The 12,381-nt window shown below is 38.2% G+C and overlaps 1 protein-coding gene across 5 annotated transcripts in view; it reads left to right on the top strand.

Annotated features, from left to right (window-relative positions):
• Nucleotides 1-9,492, top strand: part of MARCHF6 (membrane associated ring-CH-type finger 6) — a 79,752-nt gene extending 70,260 nt beyond the window's left edge. For all 5 annotated transcript variants that reach the window (XM_036279114.1, XM_036279117.1, XM_036279118.1 and 2 more), the window contains 3 exons: nt 1,572-1,704; nt 3,003-3,138; nt 7,849-9,492. In XM_036279114.1, the coding sequence (XP_036135007.1) occupies nt 1,572-1,704; nt 3,003-3,138; nt 7,849-7,939 (360 nt within the window). In that variant the 3' untranslated portion in view covers nt 7,940-9,492. The remainder of the gene's footprint in view (nt 1-1,571; nt 1,705-3,002; nt 3,139-7,848) is intronic.
• Nucleotides 9,493-12,381: the final 2,889 nt, after the last annotated feature.

Here is a 12,381-nt window from a genome sequence, read left to right as displayed (position 1 = left end):
AAAGGCAGAAAAAACAATATATTAAAAAAGCAGAGCTGTTTGGGGATATTCTAGCTATATAGCACATAAGAGTGTTTTTGCGTTATGGAACTTTCAGATAATTTGGTCATTGTGGTGATAAAATCTTTAAAAAGAAATTGTGCTTCTGTATTCTGATAGTAAGCTAGGAAATATACAGTTCATTTTAGGAAGATTTCTATCTAGAATAGCCAACATAACAGATTTTGGTACTTAAGTTTTAATTATCTAGAAAATGTTCTGTGGACAGTCTTCTTATCCTTATCCAGTGTCAAATAAAGTGTTACAGTTCTATAGCAGTAAAGGTACACCTCCTCTTGATGAATAGGAAATAAAGGCAGTAATTTTCAGCCCAGTCTGCGTAAGAAAATGGTAAAAAAAAAAAAGTGCTATACCTGGAGATTTGTAGGGGTGGGGAGGAGCCAGGGAATTGCTGTGTGTTTGCATGCATCCCTCAAGTGTGGGCTTGTTCTGTAAGTGCTCCGAAGTGAGGTGGGTTGTGGGTGCATGGCAGCATATCCTTTCATGGTAGGAGCGTGGGCACTCCACTGTAGAGTTTCCACGTAAGACTCCTTTGCCCTTGCAGAGGAATATGGAGAATAAGGGTTTAATCACAGCTGGAGGCTGTGAAAGCATAGTTGATCTTTGTAAAATTTTGCTTGATGATGCATTCTTTCCTCATACATATGTGTAAGTTTAAAATGGTTAAGAAACACTGGGATTCCCTGCTGCATGACTATAAATGCATTTGGGTTAACTAGGTTTTTTTGGAATCAGAAACTGCCTGTAGGGTGTTAAGCCAGTTTGTTCTCTCTGGCTCTCTTCTCAAGGATGGAGTGAGTTGTACCATAAAGTATGACTATGGGTCAGGTGAGGTTGAAGTGCTGGAGAAAAAACAACAGTAGCCGTTTTGTCCTTCTCTGCACACCATCTTTATTTCCATTATTCCCAAGGTTTTCCCACTTTCATCCACTCTTTCCTCTGTAGTACTGTCTAATAGAACTTTCTGGGTAAGATTATGGAAATGCTCTAGAAATTTTTGAATTAAAAAATATTCACTGTAGAATTTTTATATACTACATTTTTATATAAATACCTTTGATTTATTAAAATATTTATACAGGATTTTCGGAAATATGTTCTTTGTTTACAATGTTTTTTATATTCAGATGAAATGAATGCAATCTTGAGTAGTAACAGATAACTTATGAAGATACTTCAAGTTAATGTGGTCTTAAACTAATCTTACTGGATGCCATCTGGTATTGTATAGATCAAGGCTAGTGTAATTGTGATTCTAAATTAGTGTCGTATTATTTCCTCTCTTAGAGTTCATTGCAAAATGTAAATGCATTTCTTTAAAAACTTGTGGGCACCATACTTATGTTTGTGTTCCAGAATTTGCTTTGACTTTGGAAAAAATAAGCAGTTTGAATTCAAACTTTGGGGCTGTTAGAATCAACTTCCTGAAGCATGGATTCAGTAGAGATTGCTCTGTTAACTTGGATGAATTGTTTTATATTCTTGTTCTGATATTTCCCCCCATTTCTCAGGTTTACGCAAACGGCATCCGAAACATTGATCTTCACTATATCATTCGTAAACTGGCAGCGCCTGTGATTTCTGTGCTCTTGCTTTCCCTGTGTGTACCTTATGTCATTGCGTCTGGGGTCGTTCCTTTACTAGGTGAGTCATTCTGGCTGGGGAGCTGAGAGAGCACCTTTATTGACATCATTACGTTGTTGTCACTTCTGGTGTCATAGGTTGGCTGGCTCCAAATGCTTTATTTGTAAATATAAAAGCTAAAACAATGATTTCAAAACAACACTTTTCTTTTTTTTTTAATATGTTTTGTTACTGATTTTTTAGAGAGAGAGTAAGGGAGAGAGAGATAGAAACATTGATGTGAGAGAGAGAGATCAATTGGCTATCTCCTGCACATCCCCTGTTGGGGATCAAGCCCATAACCCGGGCATGTGCCCTTGAGCAGGAATCAAACTGGGACCTCTCAGTTTGTGGGACGATATTTTATCCACTAAGCCACACTAGCCAGGCAGGCCAAAAAAAAACCTTTTACTGAGATTTAACTACTGAGAGCACGACTAAGGATTGTGAAGCCTTTGGTAGTTTTTTCTCTAGGCAGATGAGAGAGCGTTGACCTTTATACTGCCCCCCAAAATAGGCAGGAACAGATTTCCTTCAAGTTGTCTTCTGGCCAGAAGTGCTATGATTACATACTTATAAAATTAAGGACATGTTATATAATTAATTTAAAATTTTTCTTTAGCATAAAAGGAAGACCAAAGAGGAGATGCTAATTTGTGACATTTCATCAACTAGAAATGATCAGTTTTGTACTGAAGAACCCTCACAGGACCTTAAACCCAGCATGTGTTCAAAAGTATCAGCACAAAGTTTTCCCCTTCAAATCGTTTTCTTCTGACTTCACTCATAGTAACTAGTGTTACAATCCAACAACTTGTATGAGTCAGAAACCTTGAAGGGCATTCATGTTACCTGAGGCTCTCTGCTCCCTATACTCAAATGGTCAAGTCCCACTGACCCGACCTCTGGAACCCATTCTCTCATTTCTGATGCCTTACCCGTGGCTCATTGAGCTGTACATATCTCTCACCTTAATAGCAGCAGCCTCCTGTCTGGTTTCCCTGCTTTGACAAGTATTTCATTCTCTATGCTGCGGCCACAGTAACCTTTCATAAGAACGAATCTCGTCATTTCTCTTTAGTGAACATCCTTTCTTTGGTTCCTCTGTGGCCTTTAGAATATAATCCAGCTCTTAGGCTTAGTTCAGAGGCTCCTCCTCGGGCTCTCGTTTGACCTCACTTGTTGCCTCACTTCACTTCATACGTGATGAGTTTTCAGTTAAGCACCACTAATCAGTCCCCTCTTCTTAGTGAAAGGACATATTTTTATTTCACTGCCATTCCATATGCACTTAGAGTTTTCCTTTTTTGATTTTACAGGTGTTACTGCGGAAATGCAAAACTTGGTCCATCGGCGGATTTATCCATTCTTACTGATGGTTGTGGTATTGATGGGGATCTTGTCCTTCCAGGTCCGCCAGTTTAAGCGCCTTTATGAACATATTAAAAATGACAAGTAAGTCTAGACTTCCATTCATCTAGCCACTCTTGTTAGGATTTCTCATTTGTTAATATTTGTGTCTAATGTGATAAATCATAGGAGGGAAAATTGCTTAGATTCTGGATGTATTTTGGGGTAGAATTAATAGAATTTGGTAAGAAATTGGATGAGGGTGTGAAAGAGAGTGTTATCAAAGACTGTGGGACCAAGCAACTGGTAATAGGAAGTTGTCATGTAGATCAGCAAGTTTCAACCGGTATGCTGTAACAGTTTTTAAAACATGCAACACCTGACTATTTAGTCAGGGGCACTAACCTCTTTTCCCTTAGACTGTCAAATAAAAAAATGACAGCAGCCAACACAACAATAGCTATCTGGTGTGAATGAATAAAAATTATACCTATTAGAAATTTGTGTGTGTCATGAGATGAAAAATGTTGAAAATTGCTGATGTAGGTGAAAAGACTGGGAAAAACTGGGTTGGGGAGGAAGATTTTTTTAATGCCCATTTCATATAGTTTTCAAATGTTTTGATCTGATAATATATTAAATAGTTTGATATAAAAAGGAGCCATTAGGAATTAGCAGTACCTGCCTAAGCCTTTCTTTGTAATCAAGAGCCATTAGGTTTACTCTGACCATTGCTGAAAGATGCTACAAGGTTACTGTAAAAGTGTTAAGCTCTCTGTTTTAAGGAAGCTTTTGTGACCTCACCTCACTGAAAGATTGAGGACAGCCAAGGATAACAGCTTTCGGGGATAATAGCCATTTGACAGTCCATGTCCTTATCGGAGGCTGAATCTTGTTCTGCTTTAATCGTGTCTAGCAAAGAAAATGTGTTTGTAACTATTCATCCTGGTTTGCCCGGAGAGTCTCAGTTTACACGGGCTACCTTCGTGTCATCATTAACAGTAGCCCCCGTTTGGACAACAGATTATGTGCTCACCTTATTTACTCTGAGGACTCATAAGAGTAATATTTTTAAGAATGAAATTTATAGTGTCTTAGGCTTCTCTGAAGCATTGACTGACAGTAGAAAACACATTTGTACTTTTTTCCTAATTTTTAATTAAGATGACTTTATCATGTTGAAGCTATATATTTTGATATTGGACAAAATTGAGAGGATCTGTTCTACCAAAAGAATTATTTTAACAAAAACAGAGTAAATGCATGACGGTGTTCTTTTGTCCACATCCTTGCCAACATATGTTATTTGCTGACTTTCAAAAAACACTTCTTTCTTTATTTATTTATTTATTTATCCTCACCCGAGGATATTTTTCCATTTTTTGTACAGATAGAGTGGGAGGGAGAGAGAGGAAGGGGGAGAGAGAGAGAAACATCGACGTGAAGGGACACGTCGAGTGGCCGCCACCCGCACGACCAACCAGGGCCGGGGACAAACTGCAACCGAAGTACGTGCCCTTAGCGGGAACCGAACCCGGGTCTCTCCGGACCGCAGGCCGACGCTCTAACTGCTGAGCCAAACTGGCCAGGGCACTTCTTTATTTTTTAATGTATTACAGATGTTCCCCCTTTTTCCCCCATTGACCCCCTCCTTTCCTATCCCGCCCCCCTTCTGCCTTCCCCACACTATTGTTTGTGTCGATTGGTTATTCATATGTGCATATAAGTTCCTTGGTTTATCTCATCCTGCCCTCCCTTCCCCCTACCCTTTGAGGTTCATCAGTCTAACAATATGTACTTCTCAATTCCTTCACCTTTTTTACCCATTCCCCCAGCCTCCTCCCATCTGGCCACCAACAAAAAATTATCTGTATCAATGAATCTGTTTCTGTTCAGCTTGTTCATTTGGTTTATAGATTGAATTGTTGATAGATATGTATTCACTACCATTTTATTGTTCATAGTTTTGTTCTTCTTCAAGAAGATCCTTCAACATTTCATATAAACTAGTTTGGTGGTGATTAACTCCTTTAGCTTTTTCTTGTTTGGGAAATTCTTTATATGTCCATCAATTCTAAATGATAACTTTGCAGGATAGAGTAATCTTGGTTGTAGGTCGTTGCTTTTCATCACTTTGAACATCTCTTGCCACTTTTTTCTGGCCTGCAAAGTTTCTTTTGAGAAATCAGCTAACAGTCTTATGGGAGCTCCTTTGTAGGTAACGGACTGCCTTTCTCTTGCTGTTTTTAAGATTCTCTCTTTGTCTTTAACCTTTGGCATTTTGATGATGATGTGTTTTGGTGTGGACCTCTTTAGGTTCATCTTGTTTGGGACTCTCTGTGCTTCCTGGAGTTGTATGTCTGTTCTTTCACCAAGTTAGGAAAGTTTTCTGTCATTGTTTTTTCAAATAGGTTTTCAATTTCTTGCTCTCTCTCTTCTCCTTCTGGCCACCCCCATGATGCAAATGTTGGCACGCTTGAAGTTGTCCCAGAGGCTCCTTACACTATTCTCCTTTTATTGGATTTTTTTTTTTTTTTTTCTGTTTGGATTTGGTGTTTTTTGTTTCTTTGTATTCCGATGGTTTGTTTCTTGGCTTTACCTACTCTACTATTGATTCCCTGTAAATTATTCCTTATTTCAGTTAGGGCATCCTTCATTTCTGACTGGTCCTTTTTTAAGTTGTTGATGTTCTCACTAAGTTCCTTAGAGTTCTCTTAAGTACCTTGAGCATCCTTATAACCAGTGTTTTAAACTGTGCATCTGATTGATTGCTTATCTCCATTTTGTTTAGTTCTTTTCCTGGAGTTTTGTTGTTTTCTTTCTTTTGGGACATGTTTCTTTGTCTCCTCATTTTGGCTGCCTCCCTGTGTTTGTTTCCATGTATTAGGTAGAGTTGCTATGTCTTTTAGGCTACGTAGGGTGGCACAGCCTCCCTCATCACTCTGGCTGGGCCCTTGAGGTGCACCCTTAGTTGTAATTGAGTCTTGATTGCTGTTGGCATGTCAATGGGAGGGATTTACTCAGGCTGATCAGCTGTAGGGACTCGCTGTGCCCACTGATCACAGGCCTCTGACTACCTTGGAAGATCAGCTGTGTAGGGTCCCACCACATAGAACAAGACTTACTTCATCAGGGCTGTGGTATCCACTGAGTCCATTCATTGAGTGTGTCTCTTGTGGCAGTGGTTGGGTGATGGTGCTTCAGTGAGGTCTGATGAAAAGACTGTCCACTGGGTGTGCTGGGTCTGGGGCAAGGTTAGCCACTGCTTGTATTCTACCTGGGGCCACCAGGCATAAACTACAAAGTGATCTGCCGATGGCTGCTTCTTGTGCTGGGCTTGGAGGTGGCAGTCTTGATGTAGCTTCTTTAATTTTGTAGTTGTAGGATTTCCATGCAGCTCAATTTCAGGTGGTTCTGAATGATGGTTCTGTAGTTTAGTTGTAATTTTTATGTGGTTGTGGGAGGAGGTGAGTACCGCGATTGCTTATGCCGCCATTTTGACCGACAAGTACACTTTTAGATGGTCAGAGTACCAAATTCTGTCAAACGTGAAAGAAGGGGGTGGTGGGCTCCCATGATGAAAGTTTATTTTCTCACTTCACTTGTTTTGGCAGGGTCTTACTGGGCACTCCTTGATCTGCACTGATGCTTCCAAATGGTATGGTACTTCACACTTGTACCAGAGTCTGCTCCAGCTCTTTGCCATCAATTTTGTCACCCACTGGTTTCCAGGGGTCAAGCTCTAGGCCATTCCCTCATGTTTAGTGAGGCACATCACTGCTTCTTTTTGGCAACCTGACGATGTTATGGGGATGCCTTGTCCCGGTGGTGGAACTTCAGTTCTTGTCATTTCAACCACAGTTACTTCTGTCTCTGTTTCTGCTGTCTTGCACTCTTGGCCATAACCTCCCTGTCAACATGTCACATGAGTTAGGAACACTTCATATTCTACTTTTGGAACGACACTCCTTGCCTTCTATCGCTTGCATGCACTCACTTCTCTGCCATCTCCTCTTTGATATCATTGAGATCATTGTCCCTTGATTTCTCCTTTTCTTTACAACTAGATTTGTTCAAGTTCTACTAAAATGGGTAGGGTAGGTCCCCACTACCCAGCTTTCTGATTATTGTATTTCCAGTCCATTTCTTCAGATCTGTCCACTGAGCTGCTTCATAAAATATGATCCATACAGATAAATCCCTTGCATAAGTTTACTCTGCCTTACCCTCCTCTGGCCTCTGAGTGTATGAGTCCACGAGAAGCCCTAACCTATGGATTGGGACGTGTGCCCCATTGTACACATCTGAGCCTTCTGACCTGTGTTGCTCAGGACTTCCCACACACCTGCCCCTCTCCGTAAGGTGCCTGCTTTTGTGCCTTTGGCTGGTGTTCATTCTAGACTCCAATTCTACCTACCTAACTATGGAAGTAGGATGGAAGTGATCCGATTTGCTTTTTTTTTTTTTTTCATCATCCTCACCCGAGGACATTTTTCCATTTTTTGTTCAGGTAGAGTGGGAGGGAGAGAGAGAGGAACAGAGAGAGAGAGAGAAACATCGACGTGAAAGGGACACATCGAGTGGTTGCCACCTGCACGACCAACCAGGGCCAGGGACAAACTGCAACCGATGTACGTGCCCTTAGCGGGAACTGAACCTGGGTCTCTCCGCACCGCAGGCCAATGCTCTAACCGCTGAACCAAACCAGCCAGGGCCCGATTTACATTTTTAAAAATGTATAACTGACTGCTTTTTGGAAGAATGTTTTAATATATAAGACCATATTAGAGTAACCACCCTGTTTTTACATCCTAGGTACCTTGTGGGCCAACGCCTTGTGAACTATGAACGGAAATCTGGCAAACAAGGTGCATCTTCGCCACTTCCACAGTCGACCCAAGAATAAAATGGTTGTCTCAACTACCTTGACCTTCCCCTTGCCTTTACATGTCCTTTTCTGTGGACTTCTCTCTTTGGAGATTTTCTCCAGTGATCTCTCAGCATTGTTTTTAAGTTAAATGTATTTGACTTATGTTCTCAGAATTTAGAGAGAGCAGCAGATTAAGTTGCTGCCTTCTTGCATCTTCTGACATCACTGCTGTCTGAGATCTGTATATGTGTACATAGAAGTTCCTGGATACCCTAAAACCTTGGATTAAACAGAATGTGCATTGTACATCTTTAAACAAATGTATATTAATTTATTAAATCTAGTTGTCACTTTATTTTGGACCTGCTGTGATCTCGACAGGAAATGTGCCACAGAGCCACAGTGCGGAGGCGAGACTTACTAATGACGTCTCTTGGAGCACAATGTCATGGTGTTCCTAGCAGTTCTTATTAAGTAAACTGTACATTCTGTCTGTCTTGGCTGTTGAGACCTTACCAAGAACATAAAAGGAAACAAATAGGAATCAGCAGTGGAGTGTCTGTGGTAAGAAAACATGAACTTTGTGCTTCACTGTCTATCATTTTTGGAAGTTATTTGTATAACACCAAAGCTGTTGTACATTTTCTACTGCCGGATTTTTTTTCACGTGTTTCTGTTTGTAATATTGTATAGTATCTGTCTTGTGCTAGGTGAGGAAATTATTTTTAATTTTGATAATTTAATATTCCTAGTGATTAGCATTGGGAGTTGGGTTTTTGTGCTTGTAGGGGCATGCCTATACTTAGAAGGAAAAAAAGTCCAAAAGAAGATTTTCATTTGTCCCCTCACCCTCCTTTTTCCCACACACAGGTATCTTTTTTTTTCTGTTTTGGCAGCAGTGGCCAAAAGTCACGCAAGATGATAAGTCTTACAGAAGAATATTACCGATGATCTTACTGGAGTTAGGAGATACTGAGGTGTTCCTGAAATGCAGAGTTGGTTTGTGGTCTGAGATCGACAGCATTAGAAAAGACTGGTTAGAAAACGGTCCTGCTGGTTACTGCATCATTGGGTGAGGGTGAGGGAGTACATTTCTCCTAGTTTTCCATGAGAAAATCCCACGGTTTCCAAAGCTTTTTGTTTACAGAATAAAACTACAAACAAAACCAAATTGATTTTATTTGTCCAGAAGGAACCTGGCTGAGTTGGCAGTTTAATATATGAGTGTAGAATGTATTTCATTGGAAATGTGCTGTAAAATCTCAGAGAACTAAACATGCAAACTTGGTTTTCCCTTATAACCAAAGCTTCAAGTAGAAGTTTAGAGAAATAGAATGGTTGGGCACATGATCTAAGTATTTAATGGTAATGGTTTATTGTAAGGGTAGTGTTTGTTTTTTCAACAATAATCCAAAAGTTCTCCGAGAATATGAACAGCATAGGTCTTCAGAAACCATATAAGAATTTCCATATAGTATTAAAACCCATAGACTAAAATCTGAGGATATTTTAAATATGAAAGTCAGCCAAACATAAGCTACCAGAATCAAAAGCAACATGTCTAGTTGTTTTATAATTCAATAAATTTTCCCCCAAATGGTAAGCAATTACTTTATATTTTAAGACATCAGTATCCAAAAAAAAAAAAAAAAGCTTGACATAGGATTCAGTGTTACACTTTTTGGCACTTTGCAGTAGGCCTTTCTCTTGTATTTAAAATAAGGTCTTCGCGAGCCCTGCCTTCACTTAGACATTTAGTCCTACTGTAAAAAATAAGGAGCATTTTAAAACATAATACCATCTTTCATGGTATATGTCTATACAAATAGAGAAGTATACTATCAAATTTGGCATATAACTTGATTATATTAATTGAGGTCTCTCTGAATTTTTCAGAGAATTTGTAGATCATTGGAATATATTTATCTGTTTAGCAGAAAGATATAGGCAGATACCACAAAAGACTAAAAATTGTTATTCTACAAAATTTTAAATGAATCTTACCAGATGTTTTGTTTTATATATCTATGAATGGCCAAAAGTTGCCCTCCATTTCACTTGCAGATAACTTTATCTTGTCTTACTTAATGATGTCTTCTAGTTTTTCGGGTGTGCTTTGTCCTGTTTTCAAAAAGATGAATACTTTCATAGGAAAGCACCTGCTGGCATACTATTTACATGGGTAGCATCAAGATTTTATTAACCAGTTAACTTACAGATATTTAAAATCTCTAGTTCAGAAAGTGCTAGTATTACTTACTGCCCTTCATGTAGAATTTAGAATTTATTTTTAATAATAGTGTAGTTTTACTTCATTTTACATTGGGTTAAAACAGTCTTCAAGGAAGTTAATTAGGAAAGAAGGCCTTTTTGCTTTACTTTTGCTATTTATAAATTGAAGACAAATCAACATTTAGGGTAAGTTTTACATGACCAGTTACCAAATGGTCATAGTATGAGGTGTGCAGTTGTTTATTACTAGCAAATTATGTTTGATTTTTAAACTATTAAGTACTAAAAGTTGAGATGAAAACTGAAGAAAAATGCCAGTGTAAAGTTAGCTTTAAAAAAGCTACATTTTTAAAGGTGATCTTTTCCTGTTAGTTCTTTGGAGAAACAGTAGGGATTGGACATCTCAATTCCAGATGTAAACAAAGGTAATTTTTTATTTCAACATTTAATATAATTGTTATTACTGTGGATTCTTAACTTGTGTTTTTTTCTTGCCCTTATTCAAGTAATAGAGAATAGTTTTTTCTCAAATGATTTGATCTTAGATATATAATTTCTGTACTGGCAAAATGCTATCATTAAAGTGTAATTCTTGAATTTAGGATGAATTGATGACTTTTTAAAACAATGCAAAGAAGCACTGGACAGTTCTACATTGTATTTTGTTTACACACATACACGCACGCGCACGCACGCGTGCATGAGAACGTAGCACCAGAATATGAACATTGGCACAAACTTTGCAAGTTAGCTTCTTATTCTCATGTTCAGGATTATTTTAAGCTCTCTACTTACTGTGATACATTTTTTACATTGTGAAATTAAATGATTATGTGTAAAATACTCCTTTAGAATGGTACCTAATGAGTCACAATCAAGAAAAGACTAAAGTAAAATGCCTTACCACTGAAGTATTATTAAAAGCCTCATTTGCGGAGGTTCTCTGACTTACTTGCTGGAGCCGTCTTGGGTCTGTTTACTTAATTTGCTTCCTCATTCAAATGTTTTCCCTTCAGCCCTTTTACTGCCCTGTCTTTTTTATTTATTTTTTATTTTTGTAAACAGCCAGTGTGAGCAAGGGCTTCTTTCACATAATCCCCGACAATATTTCAGCGTTAATACAGCATGAAGATAATATAGTATACCTCTGTTTTCATTTCCATCTGTTTTATAAGTACCTCATTTTTAGTCATAAAAGTAATATAGTACCTTAAATGAATATGTAATGACTGTAAGGCCTGGACATGACTATTGTAGAAGCTAAATAGAATACTTTGTTACTTGGGATGCCAATTTTCTATTAAAGCAAACACATTAGATACGCAGACCAATTTTATGTATATATTCTAAAATGCTCCTTTTTTTATGTGGTCATTTGTTGTCTTCTGAGTTGAGAGAACAAAAGTGAATAAAGTGAATGTTAGTTTTAGCCTAGTTTTTTTGGTTGGTTTTTGCTTTATTGCAAGATTGCTTCAGAATTATAAAAATGTGTATTATTAGAATAAGTAGATAATCCAGATATTTCTAACATAATTATGGAAGAAAAAGAATTCATTCAAGTTACATGTGATGATAGCCCCTCTGTTCTAAGTATAAATAAAAAATGAAAATTGCAGAGGACACACCTCTCATCTCCCCCTCACTATCATAGACTCTCAGGAAAAGGAAAGACCTTCATCTGTGCTACCCACCTCTGTGCTTCAGCTACAAGCTCTGAACATCCGAGCTTCACCACGTTGCCTCTTTTAGGTGGATACTTGGGTAGAGTAAAACCAGTCAAATCAATTTTACTTAAATGACCATAAGTCTCAGAGAAAAAGGAAAGGGTTGCATGAGGACTTTTTCTCCTAAGTGTCCTGTATGACGATATCATTTTTTTGTAACTTCTCTTTGTTTCTAGGTTCATTTTAAAATTTTTTTCCCTTTTTATTGAATTTATTGGGGTAATATGGTTAACAAAATTATGCAGGTTTCAGGTGCACAATTCTACAACACATCATCTAAACACTGTATTGTGCGTTCACTCCAAGTCAGGTCTCTCTGTCCATCACCATTTAACCTCACTATGATTTTTTTAATCAAGTACATTTTTATTTATTTTAAAAGCAGTGATGGTAGATAAAATGCAGTTTGAACCATAGAACATTCTTAGTCTGTGAAGTTGACATTTCACAGCAAAGGAAATTGCATGGTGAATCTCAGAAAGGGGCCATTAACCCTGCAGTTAGCAGCCCCTCTTGTTGCAA

Source organism: Molossus molossus, unplaced genomic scaffold (genome assembly GCF_014108415.1).
Source record: "Molossus molossus isolate mMolMol1 unplaced genomic scaffold, mMolMol1.p scaffold_m16_p_3, whole genome shotgun sequence".
In the NCBI taxonomy this organism is placed as follows: domain Eukaryota; kingdom Metazoa; phylum Chordata; class Mammalia; order Chiroptera; family Molossidae; genus Molossus; species Molossus molossus.
Note: the sequence above shows the minus strand (reverse complement) of the source record. Positions and strands in the feature narration are given on the sequence as shown.